The sequence below is a fragment of the Arachis hypogaea genome, chromosome 12 (genome assembly GCF_003086295.3).
Source record: "Arachis hypogaea cultivar Tifrunner chromosome 12, arahy.Tifrunner.gnm2.J5K5, whole genome shotgun sequence".
Classification (NCBI taxonomy): domain Eukaryota; kingdom Viridiplantae; phylum Streptophyta; class Magnoliopsida; order Fabales; family Fabaceae; genus Arachis; species Arachis hypogaea.
This window is the reverse complement of record NC_092047.1, coordinates 10,384,239-10,408,321: the sequence shown is the minus strand read 5'-3', so window position 1 is coordinate 10,408,321 and position 24,083 is coordinate 10,384,239. Positions and strand designations below refer to the sequence as shown.

Below are 24,083 nucleotides of genomic sequence, written 5' to 3'. Positions count from 1 at the left end.
TTCAACCATCATCAATTCATCATCTATGCAAATTTGCACTTGTAAAGGAAATTTACCCTTAATAATTATCTAAAAGGTTTGGTTTTTGCCTTTTTGGTAACGTTCATACATTATTGAATGGTAAGTAAAATATTACTACATGAATGATATGTGTATTATTTAAAATATATTTAAAAAGTTAATATAAATTTTAAAAACTATTGACATGATTAGAATGGTTTTTACAATGACGTGCTTACATCTCAGTTAATAACAAAAAAACTTTATAATACAAAATTTCATGTGTAATACACTACTATTCTAGGTTGCCACATCATATGTTTGACAATATTTCATATTTGTTTTGTAAATTATCACTAAAAGAGGATAATCCCATTGGAATTAACAAAGGGAAGTAGAACATTATGAATAGGCTAATTCATCTTAAGGATTTTGGTATGACAATCAATATGAATCTATAGAGCCACTTGCACCTGAAAGCTATATGTTCATAATCATAGACTAGAAGCTGGCATGTTATAGTAGGTAGCATGACAAATATAGACAGAATTTCCAGTTTTCTTGAGCTTGAAGTCAAGTGCAACTACAGTCAAATTTCTTCCACTCTTCACCACTGAAGCATTAGCTACCACTTCTTCCTGCATAAACCGTTTACATTTCAAAGGGTCAAACCACCAATCAGAAAGTAATTAGGCAGTTATGATGAATCCATGATTTAATGTGCTGTTTCTTTAAACTGCACATTGCAGCTTATATGCTCTTCATCCAAGTGTTACATTACATGAACTGTTAAGAGGCATATGGCAAATGTCAATGTAAGTCACCATCACCAAGACAACCAACATTGCATCGAGGTTGTGACTAAGTGACTATTTGCGAAGAATTACCCTGGGTGGTAAGAATGTGAACCACAAGTCCCCTGGTAGGTAGTTAGTCGATGAAATACAAAAACAGAAATTCTAGAGGCACTAACACACCAAACTTTTGACATTCTATCAGATTTTGCATACACACATGCAAACATGAATAGTATAATTTGCACCCACATTACAGAGTTTGCACACATAGATTGACAAAAAGCATGCACACACAAATCATTATATTTTGCACTCTTTTTGAGTGTTGGTTACATATTGTCCAAAAGACTATTGACCACCTAGCAAGGCTCATAGAAAAATAAAGAAATAAGGAGCTTACATCTATTGGAGTGGCAGAGAGGTAAGAAATGCTAGTTTCTCCGAGGAAAAGCTCCTTGTCCTCTGCAACAACAGTTCTAGCACAAGCATGGGATAAAATATCAACCAAGGACGCAACGGCCCCTCCATGGAGTGTTCCATACCCATTCTACAATTCCAATCAAGAAAATAAGGAACAACAAATCTTCATTGAAAATCACATAACAGTTTTATAGTTGAACTTTGAACACAGAAACAAAACATCACATTTCCGACATGAAGCATTTCAACTAATTATAGCAATCCCCAAGTTCAACCAACAAGTTAAAACTTAAAAGCCCTAAGGTTAGTAAGGTAGCGTTTGCTTACTGTCCTAAGATATAAGAGACTGAATTAACCAGAAAATAAAAATGGAAACCGAGAACACTCTAAAATTTCCCCTAGTCTCAAAAATTATTTGGATAATTTCTACACTTCAAAGATAGAGCAACAGAAGAGTCATGTCTCAGAGATGATTTATAAGTAAAATTTTGAACCTCCCAAGAAAAAGGGACACAGAAGACAAGTCTCTACCGTTACACTATCTCCATTTTCGTTGGAGATTAGTAACCGAAGCTACCTAATTTTGCTCAAACAACACCAATAATGCATAAATACTTCATTTCTACTCACGAATGAGCATCAAACTTTCTAAATTGTTTACTAATTCTTGAGATTGCATCGTATACTCGCATTTCAATGTATAAGATCCGGAACATTAAATTCAGCAATTTTAATATTCTAATTTCCTCAGCTAGAATCAGTGTAAAAACATGAACAACACAATAATTGAAAGCAGATAGAAGAATGTGTTGAGTTGCGTACACAGATAGGGGGTTTGGCGAGGATAGTGCAAGTGATTCGTCCCCGTTGGATGAGATCAACGGTGATGAAGCTGCGAAGGAAATCGTCGAAGAATCCACGCGCGTTGCAGGGATCTGGGACAGGAGTGGCGGCACCCATAACGGTGAAGAAGCGCAAGGTCTCTTCAGCATGTTGAGGGTCCATTTCCTCAGAAACTTTAAGTGATGGAGACGCACACAGAGAAGAAGAAGAAGAAGGTTTGTGCGCCATTGATGACTCTTTAGTGGGTTAGTTGGTGGTTGTGCAGCTAATCAGAGTAACAGACGGAGACGTATAGCGTTTGTGATCTCAGTCTGAAACTCTATAACGAGTGTGGTGTTCTAAATAAATGTCAGCTTAAAAATTTGAATATTATATAAGAAAAAGTCTAGGGTCAGCAATTTTTGTGTTTTTTGGCCAACACTTAACCATCAAAATAAAAGTGAGTAATTTTTTATCATTAGATGTAATCTCATATTATTAAAAACACTATTAATGACCAATTAATGGTTACAAAATACCAAAATTACTGACCTTCTAACATTTCTCACTGTATAATCTGTTAATTAATAATATATTTTTAAATTAAATTTTATTTTATGTATATAATAATTTATTAATTAACGATAAATTTTTAATAAAATTTAAATACACCACAAATTAAAAAAACTATTAGGAGTTGGACTACTCTTAAACAAAGTGAGCGAGCTTACATTTTTCTATTCTATTCATATTAACTATTAGTTTAATTATTTTACATTTTTTTCTGTAGAGATTATTTCATTTTTTTTTATTAAAAATAGATTATAAAAAGTAAAAATATTGCATTGAAATAGAAGAATAATACTAGATATATTTATCCAACAAAATATGAAGTAAAGGTTAATTACTTAATTATAAATAGTAATAATAATATAATAGAAAAAGAAAAAAGGTAGGTGTGAATTTTTTTTTACCATCAAGTTATCATAATACAGATTTTTATTCTCAAGTAATATATATACTTTTGTTGTAAGTAATTCAATAACATAGATCTTTATTTTCCAATAATATAAATTTATTACTCAAAAGGAATTACGATATTAGAGCCTGTTTGGGAATTATTGGATAAAGATTCTTTTGTCAAAAAAGTTTTTTTTTTTTTTAAATAAGCATTGTTTGAATAGAAACATAAAGATAAATTATAATTTTAAATGTAAAAATAGTTTATAATAAAAAATAATATTTGAGATTTTATTAAGCTCTTCTATATATAGTGATGTAATTTTTTTTTTCCAAAGATAATAAGTTATATTTCATTAATTATTAAAAAATGAAATACAAAGATGTCTAAAAACAGGACAGCATAATAAAAGGTGGGGATTTCCCAAAAACACTACACTTATGGTATTCATCCGACGGTCCGTGGTCGAAAAACGAAGAAAAATCTTAAAGAAGAAAGAATGATAAATCCAATTGAATGCAACTAAGAGCTTGCCTCATGGAGATGACGACCTAAACTGGGAGTTCTTTGGATTTCACGGAGCAACTTGACAGAGCTTGCTAGAATGGCAGACGGCATAGAAGTAGAACCTTCAAAAATCAACTGGTTGTGAGCTTTCCAGCAGTTCCAGCAAATGATGGCAAGCAATTGAGGATTACGGTCAGCATTCTTCAACGGGTTAAGTATATCTGTTGATGCAGTCCACCATGTCCAAAAGTCGTTAGAACTCTGAGGGGGAAGACAGTCACGAAGATAACTCTGAGACCATACGTCTTTAATTCTAGAGCAATCGATTAAACAATGAGTGACTGTTTCCGTTGCTTCATGACAGCAGGGGCATATTGGTGATATAGATGGGATGCGGTGATAAATCTGAGCAAGCACCGGAAGTCGGCCATGGAGAGCTTTCCAGATAAATAGCTTAATTTTGTGAGGCAAGTTCAACTTCCATAGATCAATCCACGGCTTTTTCTGCTGCATATAATTAGGGCAAAGCTCCAGATGCGGATGGTAAAATAAATAGCCAATTCTGTAACCTGAAGCTGTATCATATTGCTTGGATTTGTTCAAATCCCATTGCAATTTGTCCCTACACTGCTGAATTTTAACTGACAAAATCCTGTTTGCAACGTCTTGGGGAAATAATTCTTGAATGAGATTCTGATTCCAATTCCTATCTTCAGTAATTAGATCTTTAACTCTTGGAACCAACTCAGAAATAGCCTGTCTATTTGGCATGTCAGAAATCATTAAAGGATACGGAGGAGGCAGCCAAGGATCCTCAAATGTTCGGATATTCTCACCAGTACCCACAGCCCAATTAAGACCTTTTTCAACAATCTTTCGGCCTTCCAGTATGCTCCTCCATCCCCAAGAAGGTAAGACTCCAATTTCTGTCGTTATAGTATTACCATTGCTAAAGTATTTACCTCTTAGTATTTTGGATAATAAGGAAGTAGGCTGTGTTACAAGTCGCCAAAACTGTTTGCCTAAAAGCGCCAGATTTTGGATTCTAAGATCTTTAAATCCAAGGCCTCCTTCTTTTCGTGGGCGAGTCATAGTGTCCCAGCTAATCCAAGCCATCCGCCTTTCAGAACCTTTTTGTCCCCACCAGAACTGAGAAAGTAGAGAGTGGATTTCCGAAATTAAACCATCAGGCAACTTGAAGCAAGACAATGTATAAATAGGAATAGCTTCTCCCACTGCCTTAAGCAATATGTGTCTACCACCTGACGAAAGAAGATTGCGCTTCCACCCTTGGATTCTTTTTCGAATCTTTTCTTTGATCATACTAAAAGAAGCCTTTTTCGATTTAGAGACTGTAGAAGGCAAACCTAGGTATTTATCCTGAGCCCCAATATGATTAATATTCATAGAGTTAACCAGTAGTGTACGAGTAGTGGAGGGAGTGTTGTGGCTAAAGAATGCAGCAGATTTATTAAGATTTACCCTCTGGCCACTGATGCTCTCATAAGAATTCAATAAATGCAGGATATTTGAACATGCTTCAGGATTAGCCTTACAGAATAAGATGGAATCATCAGCAAATAGGAGGTGGTTGACCTTGGGACATCGCCTATGTATCTGAAGACCCTGAATTAGTCTGTTTTGTTCTGCCTTGTGTAGCAAGAAGGAGAGACCTTCTGCACAGAAAAGAAAAAGATAGGGGGATAGAGGATCTCCTTGTCGAATACCTCTATTTGGTTTGAAGAAACCATAAGGTTGTCCTTCCACAATAACAGAATAAGAAACAGTTGTCACTAATTCTCGAATCCACATGATCCATCGGGAGTCAAAACTAAACTTCTCCAATATAAACCAAAGAAAGTGCCATTCCACCATTTCATATGCCTTACTCATATCTAATTTTAGCGCCATTTCATTTTCGAGACCCCTTTTTTTGTTCTTCAAGTAATGCATACACTCGTGAGCAATTAGGATATTATCAGAGATTAATCTGCCTTTAATAAAAGCACTCTGCGTAGGGCTAATTAGTCTATTCATCATACCCTGAAGCCTATGTACAAATACTTTGAAGATAATCTTGTAAAAGACTGAAGATAGGCTTATTGGTCTTACCTGAGTCATATATTTAGCATCAGAAATCTTGGGAATAAGACAGATCTGAGTGTGGTTAAAACCCTTCAAGATTCTGCTCCCAGAAAAGAAGCTCTTAACTGCTCGAAACACATCACCACTAAGTATGTTCCAGAAGCTTTGAAAAAATTTTGCTGTCATACCATCATCTCCTGGAGCACTTTGAGGATGAATGCTAAATGTTGCGCGTTTCACTTCCTCCATAGTCACTGGTCTTTGAAGCCTACGGTTCATGTGAGCTGTAACCTTAGGTTCAAAATCAGTAAACAGAGGTTCAGGGTTCTCATGACAAGTGGAGGAAAAGATGTCCTTGAAATAAGATTCAGCCACAGAAGCAATACCAGCATTTGAAGTAGCCACTTCACCATCACTGCCAGTTAGTTGCCAAATTCTATTCCTTCGGGTTCGATTTCTAAATTTCTGATGGAAGAAAGCTGTATTCTGATCACCAGATTTGAGCCATTTGACTCTAAACTTATCTTTCCAATAAGATTCCTCATTTTGCAATGCTTTTTTAAGTTTGTCCTCTATTTTTAAAATGATGTCGCCTCCATGAATTCCTGCTAAACGAAGTTCCTCTAATTCCGACTGTAGTAAATCAATCTCCACCTTCGAATTAGATCTGTGTTCTTGCTGCCATCTGACAATCTTATGCCGACAACGCTTTATTTTTTGAGCTAGGATATACATGGCTGAACCATCAATCTGTTCATGCCAAACCTCTCTAACAATCTGCCTTATTTCATCATTGGAACACCATCTTTCTTGGAATTTGAATCGGCGTTTAGATATCTCAGTTCTCGGATTAGAGTCTATGAGAAGAGGGGCGTGATCCGAGCCTGATTCTGATAGTCTAAGAACCGTTGCATTGGGATAGAGTTGCTGCCAATCAACTCCTATCAGGAATCGGTCCAGTCTTTCCTGTATCAACTCATCACCCCTCCGTCTATTTGACCAAGTGAATAGTCTTCCGACCATACCAATATCAATCAGGGAATTATCATCAATAAAACTATTAAAGGTTTCAATAGAAGAAGGAGATTTAGCACCCCCACCTTCTTTCTCCAATTGATTAGAAATGGCATTAAAATCCCCCATTAACACAACCTTACCATCGAACTGTTGGGTGACTGAAGTTAATTCAGCAAATTGAGCCATTCTATGTTGATCATTTGAACTGAGATAAACACCTAGAACACCATAGGGATCATTAGAACCAGCTGTCAGAACTGATGCCGCAATGAAAAATCTACCATGCTGTAAAATCTGAACAGTACAACCATCCCTCCATGCCATTGCCAAACCCCCTGATAATCCATCCGGATCCACAATAAACCATTCCTTGAAACCACAAGATCTTAGTTTTCCTTCAACTTGTCGAGATTGATTTTTTGTTTCACAGATAAAACCAACCTCGGGGGAGTAGGATTTGCAAATCCCTTTAAGATTGTGGATTGTCAGGGGTCTCCCCAAACCCCGACAATTCCACGAGAGCAGTTTCATATTTCTCTGGGTGCCACTTGAAGGCTGGCACCCTCCACCGTCATAGCAATTATATGAGGGTTCTGAGTCTCTGATTTGTTGCCCATGGTGTAAATCAGAATTGGTATTCAATGATTCCAAAGAGAAATAAGATATATAAGATATATGGAATGAGTGAATAAGAAAACGGAATGAATTAAAAGAGGAATGAATTGGGAGAGAAAACGAAAATTAGGGAGTTAAGTGGAAAAGAAATTAAGAAAAGAAAGTAGAAGAAGATGGAAAAGGGTTTGACGAAGAAAAGACAAAGAAAGGTGTAATCATGGAGGTGGCGCAGTGAAACCCTAGCAGAGCTTCGGGCGCTAGATAAGGAGTACGTACTCCCACTATAGTTGATTAGTGATTATATAGTGATGTAATTTAGTAACATGAAAAAATAAATATTTAATCATCTTTAAATTTTTAAATTAGTATAATAAAAATTAGTCAATTATAAGTAATAGAAGTTAAATAAATCATCACTTTGACGTTATCAAGTTTTTACTTTAGAGAATTTTTTTCTTTGAAGTTTATATTTTTTTTCAGTTATATCACTTAAAATAACATCTTTTCATATTTAAACTATCTTTCAGCTCAAGTATATAAATATAAATTAATTATTGAGTAAATAATTAAATTAGTTTATGAAAGATTATGTGATTTTTAATTTGATATCTGAATGATTTTTTTAATCAAAATTGACTTCAAAAGATTTAAAATTAATCATGTTAGTTCCTCTATTTATTCTGTCATTAACAGCACTAATGTTTGCTGAGATGTCACATTAACTTAACATATCAATATTACACATTACTAAACAACAGGTGCTGAAGAAATATGTTAAGATAATTATGTTAAATAAGTTCCAAAAACATATGTTTTTCTCCAATTTCTTCAACAACGATGACATACTCATTCTTCTTCACTCTCAGAAAGAGAAACGGCTTCCGGTCCTTCCTTTACCTCTCTTCTTCTTCATCTTTTTCCAAAAAACTTGATGTCAACAACAATGGCGGCACTCCAAAAGTCCCAGCAAGCACTTCTTCAGGTTCGGGGTTGATGATCACCAAACCTACTGCCACCAGGAGAAAGTGTATGGCGGCAGTTCATTCTTCTTCTACAACAACCGCCACGACAGTTGGCGGCGGTTTACAAAAAACTAGCGACAGTTCATTTCTGTTTGTTTTTCGTTTGAGGAAAAGGTTTCAAGATCCCAATAATGTTGTATGTTGGTTGTGGTAACAACAGAAGCTTTTTCGATGATTTCTTTAACAAAATCTCAAACGGCTTCGGTGCTGCACTTTTAGAAGAGTCGAATTTCAATGTGAATGAAATCATAACAAACATTATCAGCAGTGCATGAAGGAGAGAGTTAAGTGTGGAGGAATATTCGGTGGATTCATGATGATGCCTAACACTTCTTCTTCTATTCGTCATTGTTTTTACATTTTCTTCATGGGATTCGGTTCTTTTGAAGGTAAGGTTTTTCTTTTTTCCTGTTGCTAAAATTTTTGTTAGGATTGTGCCATTATTAATAAAATTGGTTTCTCTTTGGTGATTTTTGCTGGAACTAAAAACTATCTTTGGGATTAGGATTTCGTTCTTGTCAACTACACATTTTTTGGTACATCAAAGTTGATCATCGGCTTTGCGACGATGATGAATGTTTCTTCTTCTTTTTCTCTGCGACGTCGAAACGGAAGTGAGAAGGAGAGTGTTGTGAGAGAAGCAGGGTCTACAATGACATCGTTTTATTCACTGCCTCTCACCCTAAAAAAAACGACGTCGTTTTAATGCTGACCTGAAGCTTAACGTGCCAGATCAGTTTTTGTTAATGCCGTCCACAATAAAATTAATAGAAGGACTATCGTGACTAAACTAAAATTTTTGGGAGACAGATTTGGTTTAAAAATCTTTTGGTGATCATATTGGAGATAGCGTGATTTTTTAGAGACCAATTTGACCATTTACTCATTAATTATTACATAATCAATTATTTTTTTAAAAAAATTATACAGATAAAAATTATGGAAATAAATTTAATTTTTAAGTATTTCTAAACACAATTTTAATTCACAATTCATTTTGTTAGAGTGCAAATGATTAAAAAAGAGAGTCAAGCACAAATAATTATATGTACATATTTTTTTGTGTTTTTTCCCCATAATTTGTGTGTATCTTTTCATTCATGGCAGTTTTATTTTTATGTTTTCATTAAAAAAATTATTGGTAATTAGATTATTTTTATATATTAGAGATATAATTATTTATGTGTCTCTTTTTATCAACTTAAATTTTTGAAAAAAATAATATTATGACATAATATTAGAGCTTCTATGATTGAAAGGTCTAGAATTCAATCATTGGTGAATCCAAAAACAAATAATTACAACCTAATGCAAATTATTAGAGATATAACTAGGTTTAATTACTCTGCAGGTCTCTATAGTTTCACCGAATTTTCAATTAAGTCCCTATACTTTTTTTTTTCAATTGGGTCCTTATACGTTAATTTTTTTTTCAATTAAGTCCCTACCGTGAGAATATCGTTTAAGATAATAGAATATTCTGTTTAAAAAACAAATATTCTCCTGTTTGGATTAGATATGCTAATTGGACATGTCTCTATTTTTTCAAAATACCCAAAACACCCTTGACATTTTGTCCCAAAAGAAAAAAAACCCTAGCCAACTCCTAATTTGCTCTCTGAGAATCGTGTGCAGTGCATTTCTCCTCCGTCGGTCCTGTCCGCCTCTCGGCGTGCCTCACCTCGCCTCGCCGTCGAAGCCCTCTTCTTCTTCTTCTTGTGTTAAAATTTGAAAAAAGAAAAAATTGGTGATTGGAGATGATGGGTTCAGATACCACTTTGGTTACCACGGTCATTGGGTTTGGGATGAGTGCCACTTTCATTGTGTTTATGTGCACAAGAATCAATTGTGGGAGGATAAGAGGGAGTGTTGAATCTCGCATGATGTATGAGATTGAATCCAGGATTGACATAGAATAGGTAAAAAATTCACCTCTTCAAACCCCCTCCTTTTATGAACTGATTTATTAAGCTTTTTTTTGGGTTGTGATTTGTGAACATGAGTTTGAGTTTTTAATATTCTGCTCAACTTTTGTGAAAATTAGTTCTATACTATGTATTATTTGGTCATGGTTCCTAGATTGTTGTTCTGATCCAATCCTCTTTAAGGCATATAAGGAATGAGGACAGCTATAATTTTGGTTCTTTTGTAAGCTTCTATATCAAATGATGCAAACGATGCATCCTTTTTATAGAATAAATCTGTGACTTGACTATAAATTTCAATCAGATGTAGAATTGGTATATAGGTATTGAACAATGTATATACTGCCCTTTCATTTGATTCTTTTGTAAGATGAGTATGTGGTTGAGACTTTTTCATAGGTCAGTATTCCATATATCATATACTTCGGATTCATGAATCTGCATATATCATATCATTCAAGTTGATATTATTCTTTGCCTAATTAGTAGTTTAGTTTATACCTAAGTTGTGGTTTTGTTTATTTTACTTGTTTATCTGTTGGTGATTTAGATTTTAATTTTTCATTGTTTATGATAGCCAGAAAATCATGCTAATGACCCTGAACCTGAGCTTGTTATGCTTGATGCAATCCCCATTTTGAAGTTCAACCAAGAGGCCTTTAGTGCTATTGAAGATACACAGTTAAGTTTGGTCTCTCAGTTTCATCTCATGCACAACTTGCACCTCATATGTTCCTTAACCTCGTAGTGTAACTTCTAGTGTTTTCTAGATACTGTAATTGTCTTAACATCGTTTTTTAAGAAAAACACTTCATGGATTCGAAATAAACTCAAGGAGTCAATGAATGGATAACTAATTCGCATTACTTCTACAGGTGTGTCATATGTTTGGCAGATTTTAGAGAAAGAGAAGTGTTACGCATCATGCCGAAATGCAATCACACATTTCATCTTTCTTGCATTGACATATGGCTGAGAAAACAATCCACTTGCCCGGTATGCCGTCTGCCGTTAAAAAACTCATCTGAGGCGAAACATGTTAGAATTGTTACATTTACCATGAGCCAGCCTCTTTGATGAGTCGCACAAGAATCAGCTGTTATCAATGTTATTATTGATTCCTATGTTGGTTCAAAGAGTGGGAGATTGCAACACAAGAACTGATTTTTAGATTATTTGTATTACACTGAAACGTTTTCTATGGTTTTCATTTTTAGATTTCAAATTTCAATAACACAAATTACATAGCCTTGTGGTTTTCTATGATGTACCATGATAGAATAAAGATACAAACTATATTCCATGAATCCATACAAATGTAAAATATTACATAATCATAATGATTACTTGAATGGTGAAAATTGAATTTATATATACTTATTATTACTATTTCTGTTTCATTTCATCCATTCCTTTTTTTGTATGTTCTTAAGATAAGGTATTTTGAAAGTAAAAAAAAAAGATATTTTTGGTACAATTTGTATATAAATACACAAAAGAATGAAAGTGAAAAAATAAAAGGGATTATAGGAATATCTTTAATGTCTTAGAATCATTGAATATGATTATAGGAATATCTTTCATTGAATATTTATAGTTTTATCGAATTTTCAATTAAGTTCCTATATTTTTTTTCTTTTCAATTGGGTCCCTAAGAGTATACAAGTAATTTCATAATTCACTAATATTTTTTTGACGTTTAATATTAACAGGGGCTAAATTGAAAAAAATATAATGTATAGAGACTTAATTAAAAAGAAAAAAAATATAGAAACTTAATTAAAAATTCAGTAAAACTATAGGGACCTGCAGAGTAATTAAACCATATAACTATTCATGTGTGTATTATCTTATCAGCATAAATTTTTTTAAAAAGTTAATATCTTTACACTATACAAATATCTATAATAAAAAAATTAAATTAAGTAAAAAGAATACATTAGACAAGACTCATAGTTAGACAAGTTAAAATTTTTATTACTCTTAGTTATCTATTGAATTGCTTTATTAATAACATCTTACAACTCAAAATATTTAAGGCTATATAGAAAAAAAATTCACAAATTTAGACACGTACAAATTGAATAGTTTGACACACTTTGTATTAATGCCTTTATTAATAAGTATAGCTTAACATTTAAGACATATATGATAAATTTTAGAAATTCTATAAATTTTAAAATAATCATTGATTTTATCAATTATTACAAAAAAAAAAAATTCAACTTACTTGCGGATTTTCATAAGTTCAATACTTTACAATATCAAAAATTTATAATAAAGTACAAACTCTAAATTTCAACTGTTCATAATCTTTATATAATCATATTAATAAAAAAAAATTTACACAACACAAACCAAAAAAAAAAAAAAATTTAAGTTGGCCGCTTATTTCACTTCAAAATTCATACATTATATATCAAATTATACCGATAAAAAAAATTATAATTTTTTAAAATTATAAATAATTCATACACTAGTCTAATATTTCTGCCTCACTCTTTTTCTCACCCACACACTAATTAACACAAATTTCACTATTAGCCATCAAAGAAAAAACAGAAAAAAAGAAAGAGCGTGAACATAGTTATTTAAACCGGACCGAATCGATCGATTTAACCGAAAAATCGATGAATCAAATCCTGTATCAGTCCGGTTTAATATACTGACTACTTGAAAAAATGAATCGATCAAAATCGGTACGAACCGATCAAATCGATGCAAATTGGCACGAACATGAATCGAACCAATCCAATCAACAAGCACTGTCAATAGTCAACCCGCATGTTGATGATGTCATGCTGACGTCAACGTGCGGGGTTGAGAAATTTTAAAAAATTGAGTGCAAGAGGTGGGAGTCAAACTTGGCTCCAAGCTAACCCCCATTGCACTAACCTATTTTCTTATGCTTTTTATAGTATATATTGCATGTTATATAATATCCTAACTAATACATATATATATATACACAAAAATACTTAATTCAATATTTTTTATATTCAACATTTTTTAAACTAATTATTTTTTAATTGAAGTACAAATTAATTAATTTTAAAATAAAAATTATAATTAATATAAAAATAAAATAAAAATTACTTATTTTGAAAAATTTTTTTATATATAATTATTTAATTATATAAAGATTTTCATACTTTAAAATTACTCTTTGGATATAGTTCATAAATCGTTATTCTTATTGTGTCCAATTAAGATACTATTACAGTACTACAGACTAATTTTATGTCTATTTTTATATTAGTAATTTATAGAATTCGAGACTTAATTGTTCTTAAAATGTTAGTAAAAATATGTATTTCAAATTTTAATTTTAGGTTTTTAACTATTTTATATTTTTTATTTACATGAGACCGATTTTACCGGTTGGACCAATAACTCATCAGTTGAACCAATGAACTAATAAACCAGTAACCTGACCAGTTCAATCACCGGTTCGATTCTGATGACAACTATGAGCGTGAGAGAACACAAGAAAGAAGGTTTTGAAATGCCAATGATGTCGTCCTCGAATTACATGAGTAATAAAGTGTTCTTTTCCACCAAAACTTTCTTCTTCTTGTGTTCTTAACTTCCTTGCTGAGTATTGAGAGTTAGGCTGACTTGGTCTTAACTTAAGATGTTGAGTAAGTTCGAGTGCCGGCACAGTAGCATTGAAATGTGTCAAAAGCCGTGACAATTTGGTATCAGAATAAGGTTCAAGAGGGAGAACAAGTGGTATCAGAGTCGATGGTTAATCGTTCTGGCGGTTTAAGGAGTATTCAAAGTAAAGCATCGAAAGTCTTTTCGACAAGAGTGATCCGGGTAGCGTGTCCCATAATATGGTGCGGCGGTATGATGGACGAATACTCTAATATGGTGGAGGAGATAGAAAGGGGGGAGTTGATGTGCTCAATGTAGTGGCTCACACTTGAAGAGGAGATTGTTAAGTAGGAGTGTGAGGAATGTGATGAATTAGTCCCACATTGAAGAAAATAAGGAAAAGTGGAGAGTTTACAAGATGAGTACACTTGAGTAATAAAGTGTTCTTTCCACCAAAATTTTATTTCTCTTGTATTCTTAACTTTCTTGTGAAGTATTGAGGGTTAAACTGACTTGGTATTAACTCAAGAGGTTGAGTAAGTATGAGTGTCAATTTGGTAACATTGGAGTGTGTCCAAAACCGTGATAATTGGTATCAGAGCAAGGTCCAAGGTCGTGACAATTGGTATAAGAGCAAAATTTTTGTGATTTAAGGAGTATTTAAAGAGTCTCGTATTAAAGTCTATCTGTTGTAGTAATAGAATATGAATGTGGATTTATTTTCATATTTTCAACTCCCAACACTTATTATGCATAATTCAAAACTTCTTAATTTTGGTTAATGACACAAGAAATCTTTAAAAAATTACAAATTCAAAATATTAAACTCACTCAACCAACAAAATACATTCAAATATGATTTAGAATAAAAAATACATTAAAAATTAAAAAGCTTCTTGTGTTACGGTTAAAAATTTTTGGTGTTATTTTCTGATAAATTTTACATATATAATTCAAAACTTTTTTTCCTCTTCTTCTTCTTCATCATCATTATCTTATTTTTCTTATTCATCTATTCCTTCTTGTTTTACCTTCTCATTATTCTTTTTATTTCACCATTTTAACAAAAATAAAAATAAAAAAAATCAAACAAAAAAAAGAAGAAATATATAATGCTGCAAAATCATTAGAAAGTGAAAGAGGAAAAAATAACAATAATAAAAGAACAACGACAAAAAAAAATACATGATGAAGAAGAAAATATTCATATTAAAAAGTGCAGGACGTTCACGTTAGTAGAAAATTGGAGCATGTCTAATACGCTATCACTAATAAAACTAATTTTTATTGGATTTGGATTAATTTAATTGGACTTAATTATATAAAAAAAATTAAATGTGCAGCAAAATTGTAAAAAAAAATTGGTAAATCGATTAAATAAGTTGGAATTTTATGTTTCAAAAATCTGATAAATGGATGAGATAAAGTATAGTTTAAACAAAATTAATGAATTTATACTTCTTATATTTATATATCAAATTTAAATTTGAGACCCTAATATGTATTCATACAAGAATATATATATATATATATATATATATATATATATATATATATATATATATATATATATATATATATATATATATAAAAGAATATATAAAGTCACCACAAATACAAGAATATATATTTTTTATATTTCTATCTAATTTAATAATATTTTAAAACACTATTCATTAAGTTTGAGACAAATTAATTCAAAGACAATCATAATTAAATCAAGTAAAGCAATTAAGGTATTTAGTACAAATTAAATTGGTTTTTAAAAAAGAAATGTCACGGCGTCATTAAAATATATTATTTTTTGTTATTAGTTAGTTATTAATATTTAAAATTATGAGATAAAGTACATTGTTAAATTTTTAAACTAAAGAAATTAAATTAAAAAATTAATTTGATGCCTTAATGATTATACGATGGTTAAAACAAATAAATTCTGATAATTTTTTAATATTTTTTTTTAAAATGTGATTTTTTATAAATAATTTTGTCAGAATTCTAAATATTTATGTGTAAAAATAGTAATTTTTTAAAATAAGTTATTTATATATTAAAATTAATTATTAAATTAATTATATATAATTTAATTTATTTTTAATGTATATTTATATTTTAATATATATTTTATATTAGTAGTTGTTTTTGGTGTACTTGTACCATGTTAAAAATAATATTTATTTTTTTGGAATTGGTTACAAGCTTGCAAGTGATAATGTTCAGTTGTTCAATTATTTGGCTGTGAACGGCAACGAAGCAAAAACGCACAGCACAACTCAACAATGGCGTCAAACACTTCTTCTTCTTCTTTCGTTCCTGTGTCACTGAAGGTTTCTCGGGAAATAACGGACCCTCGACACGCTCAAGAGACATTACACTTATTCAACGCTGTTATGGGCGGCGACGCCGCCGATCACTGCAACTCCCCTGAATTCTTCCTCGATTTCGTTCGCAGCTCCGTCACCGTTGATCACATCCGACGTGGACACATCTCTTCCACTATCGTCCCCAAACCGCCTCTCTGTGTACGTCATTTTATTCTGATTCAAACACTGCCTTATTGCCAATAATATCCAAACACGGTCTTAATTAGTTAGTTATTAGTTTGTTACTCAGTGATGACCTGGCGGTTCTGTTAGAGGTTAGGTATTTTCTTATTAGTTTGTTCGAGCTTTTTCACATTCTATAGGCATTAATTTTTTCATATTCGTACACTTGTTATGGAAAAAAGAAAAGACGAAGAAGATATTAGATCAATCATGCTTTTAACTGTTTTTGTTCTTTGATCGATGGAAAATTACTGATGAATTATTAGAGTTTATACAAATTTCTAATAATTCTAGTTGGCTACACTCCTAGTTGATTTCCTAGCAGAACCGAAAAAAAAATCATCTAAATAAATAAATTTCATTGGTTGTAATGTAAGATATATATTGTCACTGTATTAGAATTAAAACTCATTTTCTTATAGGTGTTGTGGATCTTATATGTTTATGTGTTGATTGAGCATAATTAGGTACCGTTTGCCTTTGATATCACAATACATGAACCATAAAGAGACAGATTAGATGAATAAAAAATAAACAGACAAAATTTGCTCACCCAACATCTTGGAACAAGAAACGAGGCATAACTTTTCTCTGTTGTTTCTGTTTGGTGTTTTAGTATTTTTATATTCTGTCTTCAAAACTTACCAATGCTTTTGGTTAGATTTCTAGAATAAAAAGGGCAGAGATAGTGTCATAGTGCAGTATTAGAGATGCAACTTCTTCTTCCCTTCTTTTCTGAAGTTACAAAACTTGGCTTAAGAATCATCTTCAACACATGCCATTTGAGTCCTTTATTAGAGTCTTCGATGTATGAAAATTATCTTAAAAGTTGTCCGAATTTTGAGTTATCCCTACGTGTTTTTATCCCCACCATCGTCTCAAATGTTATGTGATTTCCCATGAAGCTTTCTTTTTCTTAATTTTCTTTGTTGTTATCTCAGAATACCTATGGAACATTGCATGGAGGATCTGTTGGATCTTTAGTTAATGTTCTGTCTCATGCCTGTGCTAGAACTATAGTTGGTGAGGACAAAGAACTTTTTCTTGGAGAAACTAGCATTTCTTACCTTTCTGCCACTCCAATACATGTAAGTAGTTCTTATTTTATATTGAACTTTGATTCTCTCCATTGTCATTTATAAACTTCACCTTTAGCTTCAAATCAATAAATAATAGACGAATTTGCAACGTTCTGAATCCTCCAGAGTGCTTTATTTGCTTACATGTAACCAATTATTCACCCTAAATTGCATTTGAAACATCTTCTTACAACCTGTTTGGATTCTCAGCATTGTAAATAACATTGCTAAGCATCATTCAATGGTAGTCGCAACATTTTGCAGCGTCATTAGGACCTATTTGGTTATGTTACAAATTGCAATGATGAATTTGCCTACAAGATGAAGTACCTTATACCAATAAGATGGTTACAGTTATAATGTTTTGAATAATCAATCTTTAGGTGTAGTTTTTGCAAGAGCATTATCCCTAAACAAAAATTGTATCGGTTTTAGAATATGATTTTTGGTTTTGGGTGAAGATTATCTAAGAAGCTGCAATTTGCAGTTTAAACTTTAAAGAGTAAAGTGCATAACAAAAACTAACTAATAAACAATTAAAAATTAAAATAATAATAAGGGAAAAATCAACAGTTTTTGTTATGACTTATGACTAAATAAACAGCAATTTGAATTTTGAACCATGAATTCATATGGCTCAGTTGTTTTTTGTATTAGTGTTTTTGACCTTTTGAAATGAAAATGGTTATGCAGGAAGAATTGGTAGCTAATGCCTCAGTGGTAAAGAGTGGAAGAAATTTGAGTGTAGTTGCACTTGACTTCAAGCTCAAGAAAACTGGAAATCCTGTCTATATTTGTCATTCTACCTTTTATCACATGCCTGCTAGTCTATGATTATGATTTATGAACATATACACACATAACAAAGTTCTTCTAATAACCATATAGTGTTATACTTCCACTATTAGTTATGTCCAATGTACTTCATTTGAATATTGTTCTGGATCACAAATATAAAAACGAACAGATAAAAACAAAAATATCAAAAACAAAATAATCGTGCCACATGTATACTAAAATTAGTCACTATTATAAAATAGAGGGTTCTTTGGTGGCTTTAGTTTTGGTGACTAAAAGTGGCATAAATTTGACCTACAAATAAAATATTAACATATGACAAAAAAACAATCAAATCTAACACCAAAATAAATTTTTTTTTATAATTTCTTATAATTATTTTTATCTAAATAATTTTAAAAAAATAACACCAAAATAATTGTTTTAATTATATTTATAATTATTATTTTATTATTATTTTTATTTTTAAAAATAATTTTTTATAATTATTTTTATCAAAATAATTTTTATGCTTCCGGCTTGTCTAATCTTGACGAAGGTTGTGATTTCACAAATTTGTCTCTATGATTTATCATTTTGAGTATAAGATTGGAAATGTTTAGACAAATTTGTGAAATCATAACCTTCGTCAAGATTGGACAAATGGGAAGTATAAGAAATTATTTTGATAAAAAATAATTATAAAAAATTATGAGAGAGAGAATTATTTTGGTGTTAGTTTTTTTAAATTATTTTATAAAAATAATTATAAAAAATTATTTTGATAAAAATAATCATAAGAAATTATAAGAAAGAGAGAATCATTTTGGTGTTAGTTTTTCGAAATTACAAAAAAATAATTATAAAAAAATCATTTTGGTGTAAATAATAATAAAAATAATTATAAAAAATTATTTTAATAAAAATAATTATAAGAAATTATTTTTAAAAATAAAAATAATAATAAAATAATAATTATAAATATAATTACAAAAATTATTTTAGTGTTATTTTTTTTGAAATAATTTTGATAAAAACAATTATAAAAAATTATAAGAGAAAGAAAAAATCATCTTGGTGTTGGATTTGACTTTTTTGTCATGTGTCAATATTTTACTTGTAAGTCAAATTCATACCACTCTTAGTCACTAAAACTAAAACTACCAAAAAACTTCTCTTATAAAATATGTTAAAAGATAAAATATACATTAAAAATGAATTAAATAATATATATATTTATACATAAATATATAATAACTAATTTTGGTAGCTAATTTTAATGTACAAATAATATTTTTAAAAACCAAAACATAGACAGAAATTTAAAACAAATTGTCAAATATTGAATGTGGTAACCTTTAATATCTATATATCTTTCCCAGGTTTATGGTTCATTATTTTAAGCGAAGATCCAATTCACCACTCATTAGTTATGATAAAAACAAAAAGTTCCACATAGATTACCCATCCACAATGAGATAAATGGAGAGACACAAAATTCTTATGGGAACGAAGATTTGTTCCAACGAACAAATAGAAAAAGAGCCGAGCGCAAAAGTACCTGTCTCATGGAGATACACTAAATTTCTGCAAAATGTCCTTCTTTATATGTAATATGTATGTTGGATATTTAATGTATATGTTAGATTATGCTAAATTGTGTTTGGATTGTGCTACATTATGTTAAATTTGGTTGAATGTTTAATGAATTATGTTATAGTTTTTTGTTAAATTTTTTTAAGGTGAAAACTCAGGTGCAGTTGACTTCACGTGAAGTTGATAGCTGAGAGTCGTTAGATAAAAATTTAGTCAAATCAATCAAACTTTCTAACGACTCTCAACTATCAACTTCACGTGAAGTCGACTGCACCTGAGTTTTTACTTTTTTTTAAATAAAAGTAATATATGGATAGTTGCCAGTCTTCCACCCAAAAGCAATTAAATGGAGATCTGTGATGGAAATAAGGTGGAAACGGAACATACTTTTTTAAACAGAAATAAAGAATGGGAAAGAGATACCCCTCCCATGATATCTAATGGCATTTCTACCACAAACTACCAATCATGGAAAATAGTTTGAAGAATTTTACAATTCATTTATAAGATTTTAAAGAAAAAAACTACCACGTCTTTGTGAATATCTTTTATGCATTTATAAATTTTTAAGTAAAATTATTGAATAAATCTTTGAAAAAATTACAGCACTTGATTAATAAATTCTTTTTTTAAAAGAAAAGTCAAGAATAAGTGAATAACTGAATATATTAATTTATTAATATGTAAGTCTATTGACCAATGCTAATGCATTTTGGAATAAGTGAGGAAGGTAGTATTTTTTGAATTTTAAAATTTAAATTTTAAATCTTAAATCTAAATTCTAAATCTTAAATTCTAAACCCTAAATTCTGAATCTATATCCTAAATTTAAAATCATAAATCCTAAATTCTAAACTCTAAATATGAGAAAAATATAATAAATAAAAAGCCAAAATTTATTTAATTAGCAGGGAATTCAATAATACTTACTTAATAAATTAAAGAGCACCTAAGAATAAACCAAGTTTCTATTATACTTTTCAATTTTAAAAGTAAGAAATATAAATACATCATCTTTTTAATTTATAAAATATAAAATGTCAACTTAAAAGTTAAAACACAAGAATCCTTCTAAAATGCAATCTTGAACTCATCCTTTGTTTAGTAGATGAGGTTCAAGTGCATTCTATGACGGGTAAAGTATACTTAGCTTTTTATTCCTAAGATTTCAATTAGGTTTTAATTTTACTTTTAGTTAATTTTTTGACAATCAACTTATATCGTTTCAATTAAATTTTAATTTTATTCTTAGAGTTAATTTTTTTACAATTACCTTTTGGTCCAATTCTTTTTACCAAATTTACTCCTCTTTACATCATCTTAATCATCATCATCATCCTAATTTTTCTTATTTTTATTTTTTTTTTAAATTTTGACAGGATAATAATATTTAATGTAGTACGTCAACATTCAATAGAATAATTAATAGTAATAATCAAAACAAAAAAAATTTAGATTTACAAAGACTAGACAAAAATGTTTTACTGTGATCAAAACCTGAAAAATATGTTTTAGAAGGATTAACAAAGGAAGACGAAGGTTGCACAGCGCCTGTCGGTGGGACGTCCTCGAGGCGGAGCTTGAGTGAAGGAGACGGCGCCCAGATGCCTGCTGGTTGTGCGCCGGGTACGGGTGGCATCGCCGGTGAAAGGAAGGTTGCAGGAGGTGATGAAGCGACACGGGCAAGGGCTTATGGGGTGGATGAACGCGCTGCCAGGGAGGAGGGGACTGTGACGGGTCCGGAGGAGGTTCAACGGGGACAGGAGGGGAACGGGTATAGTAACGGTGATTATCATGCAACAGTTGTTGGTGGTAAGGCAAGTTCAAGGAAGTCAGGCTTGGGAATTGATTTGTCCAGTGACAGGAATATACTGGTTCAGAATATGGAGGAGGGGTACGGTGATAGAGGTAACCATAAAGGGGAACAAAGACACGCCAATGATGATGAGGACAGTAGTAATGAGTATGTAAGTTTGGATGAACAAATGGTAGAAAATCGGAAGACATGGGAGCTAGCAAAAGAATTTGGAGCATTGTTGCTTAATGAAGAAGAAGACATCATGGCTATCCTCCAAGAACAGAACGAAGAGATTGCTCGAAAAAGAAGACTGGCAAAACAGAAGGCTAAAGCAAGACGAAGAAGACCAAAAAAATCCCAAAAAGGTGTGTAATTATATTTCAAAATGATTATTAGTTCATGGAATATTAGGGGGTTAAAGGGTGATGGGAAGTTGAGAATGGTGAAAGAACTTAAGAGGAAATATAGGTTGGATATGTTAGGTTTGGTAGAGACTAAAAGATAGTTAGTGACAAGGTTTGATGTATCGAAAATTTGGGGGAGCGAAAGCGCGGGATGGGAATATGTGGAGTCTGATGGTGCCTCTGGTGGTCTGTTATTAATGTGGGATGATGGCTTCTTTAAAATGCGAAATTGCTATAAAGGTGAGCGATGGCTGTGTGTTGAAGGGGTACTGTCAGAGAAGTCTGTTAACTGTGCGTTCTTCTTGGTTTATGGTGCTCACAATAGAGATGAGAAGCGTGTTGTGTGGGAGGAGCTGAGTTACATGGCTGGGTTATGTCCAGGCGCCTGTTGTTTTCTGGGGGACTTTAATGAGATTGGACAAGTAGAAGAAAGGCAAGGTCTAGAAAGCTTACCTTTGTCGGCACATGACTATAAGGATTGGGTACATGACATGGGTTTGGTGGACCTGCCAATTTCAGACAGAAAGTTTACATGGTTCAGAGGACAGTCATGCAGTCGTATTGACAGAGCTTTGGTTAGTTTGGAATGGCTTGAGGCATTTTTGGAGACTCGTTTGCGAGGTGGGCCACGGGGTTGTTAGATCACTGCCCTATCATAGTGGAAGAGAAGAGACTAAGAGTTGGACCGAGGCCGTTTCGAAGTTTGGATTCGTGGTTTACTCATGAAGGGTTTCTAAGGATGGTCAAGGAGGAATGGAGAGGGCTGGGAGAGATACAATTCACTGATAAACTGAAGGCATTGACGGTTCCTTTGGGGAGATGGCACAGAGAAAACTTTGGTGATATGGACAGGAAAATATTGAAGTTTGAGGAAGAGATTCAGAAGCTTGATGACATGGTCAGCAATGGGAGCTATGATGAGACAGTGGAAGCAAGAAGGAAGGCATTAGTTAAATGCTGTGAGAAATGGTATGTGAGGAAAAAATTACATTGGAAGCAGATGTCAAGGTCGAGGCTTGCAAGGAACATGGATAAAAATACGAGATACTTTCATAACTTAGCTTCGGCAAGACGGAGAAGTAACAGGATTGATACACTAGTTATTAATGGCAGATTGATAAGGAATCAAGTTAGGATTAAAATTGCCATCAGGGAGTTTTACAAAGAATTATATCATCAAGAGAGGTCCCTTGAGGTGGGATTCAGAGATGGGCTGGTGGAAAGGATCAGCGAGGAGGATTCTCTTGCTCTAGAGGTGCTACCGTCACCTGAGGAGATTAAAGAGGCAGTGTGAGATTGTGATTCGTCCAAGGCCCCAGGATGTGACGGCTACAACATGAACTTCATAAAGAAGTGTTGGAATGATATAGGCTCGGACTTCACGGCAACGGTGTTGGGTTTCTTCCAATCTTCAAGGTTGCCGCCTGATGCTAATGTCACATGGGTGGCGTTGGCCCCCAAGTTTACTGGTGCTAAGGAAATCAAAGATCTGCGTCCAATTACCATGGTGAGGTGTGTTTATAAGGTAATCTCGAAGATGCTGGTTAGGAGAATGAGAGGGGTTATGTCAGGGTTAGTAGGCGAGACGCATAGTGCTTTTGTGAAGGGTCGGAAGATTCATGACGGGGCTCTAATCGCATGTGAAACAGTTCAGTGGATCAAACAAAGGAAGAGGAAAGCGGAAATAATAAAGTTGGACTTCCAGAAAGCATACGACAGAGTCAAGTGGAGTTTTGTAGACCTTGTATTGCAGAAGATGGGTTTTGGTCGAAGATGGAGGGGTTGGGTAATTGAGTGTATTAGCACGTGCTCTATGTCAATGTTGATAAACGGCTCGCCATCCAAGCCATTCAAGATGGAAAGGGGTCTGAGACAAGGGGACCCTCTGTCCCCATTTCTCTTTGTACTTGTTGTTGATGTCCTACATAGGATGATTGGAGAAGCTGTGAGAAACGGACGCATATCACCGTTGATGGTTGGGAGAGATCATATTGAGTTATCACATCTATAGTTTGCAGATGATACTATTTTGTTCTGCCCTCCGGAGGAAGACACAATCAAGAACAATAGGAGGTTGCTTAGATGCTTTCAGTTGATGTCAGGTCTAAGCATTAA

General features: G+C 32.4%; 3 protein-coding genes and 1 pseudogene across 3 annotated transcripts; 3 read left to right on the top strand and 1 right to left on the bottom strand.

Annotated features, from left to right (window-relative positions):
* Positions 1-246: 246 nt before the first annotated feature.
* LOC112726798 (uncharacterized) lies at positions 247-2,404 on the bottom strand. Its single transcript, XM_025776314.2, has 3 exons — positions 2,040-2,404; positions 1,198-1,344; positions 247-638 (listed from the first exon to the last, which is right to left on the bottom strand). The coding sequence occupies exons 1-3, from the start codon at positions 2,286-2,288 to the stop codon at positions 495-497; spliced, it is 540 nt and encodes a 179-aa protein (XP_025632099.1). The 5' UTR covers positions 2,289-2,404; the 3' UTR covers positions 247-494.
* A 7,581-nt stretch (positions 2,405-9,985) lies between these two features.
* LOC112729664 (RING-H2 finger protein ATL54-like) lies at positions 9,986-11,342 on the top strand (annotated as a pseudogene).
* A 4,569-nt stretch (positions 11,343-15,911) lies between these two features.
* On the top strand, positions 15,912-18,328 carry LOC112726797 (uncharacterized). The gene is made up of 3 exons (XM_025776313.2): positions 15,912-16,290; positions 17,256-17,402; positions 18,087-18,328. Exons 1-3 carry the CDS (start codon positions 16,048-16,050, stop codon positions 18,225-18,227), a joined length of 531 nt encoding a protein of 176 aa, XP_025632098.1. The 5' UTR covers positions 15,912-16,047; the 3' UTR covers positions 18,228-18,328.
* A 4,379-nt stretch (positions 18,329-22,707) lies between these two features.
* Positions 22,708-23,262, top strand: LOC112729663 (uncharacterized). Its single transcript, XM_025779827.1, has one exon. The coding sequence runs from the start codon at positions 22,708-22,710 to the stop codon at positions 23,260-23,262; it is 555 nt and encodes a 184-aa protein (XP_025635612.1).
* Positions 23,263-24,083: the final 821 nt, after the last annotated feature.

Coding starts and splice junctions, on each gene's coding strand:
- LOC112729663 (XM_025779827.1), top strand. CDS start 22,708: ATGGTCAAGGAGGAATGGAGAGGGCTGGGAGAGATACAATTCACTGAT.
- LOC112726797 (XM_025776313.2), top strand. CDS start 16,048: ATGGCGTCAAACACTTCTTCTTCTTCTTTCGTTCCTGTGTCACTGAAG. Junction 16,291..17,255: donor TCCCCAAACCGCCTCTCTGT/GTACGTCATTTT, acceptor TTGTTATCTCAG/AATACCTATGGAACATTGCA. Junction 17,403..18,086: donor TTTCTGCCACTCCAATACAT/GTAAGTAGTTCT, acceptor ATGGTTATGCAG/GAAGAATTGGTAGCTAATGC.
- LOC112726798 (XM_025776314.2), bottom strand. CDS start 2,288: ATGGCGCACAAACCTTCTTCTTCTTCTTCTCTGTGTGCGTCTCCATCA. Junction 1,345..2,039: donor TCGCCAAACCCCCTATCTGT/GTACGCAACTCA, acceptor TTGGAATTGTAG/AATGGGTATGGAACACTCCA. Junction 639..1,197: donor TCTCTGCCACTCCAATAGAT/GTAAGCTCCTTA, acceptor CGGTTTATGCAG/GAAGAAGTGGTAGCTAATGC.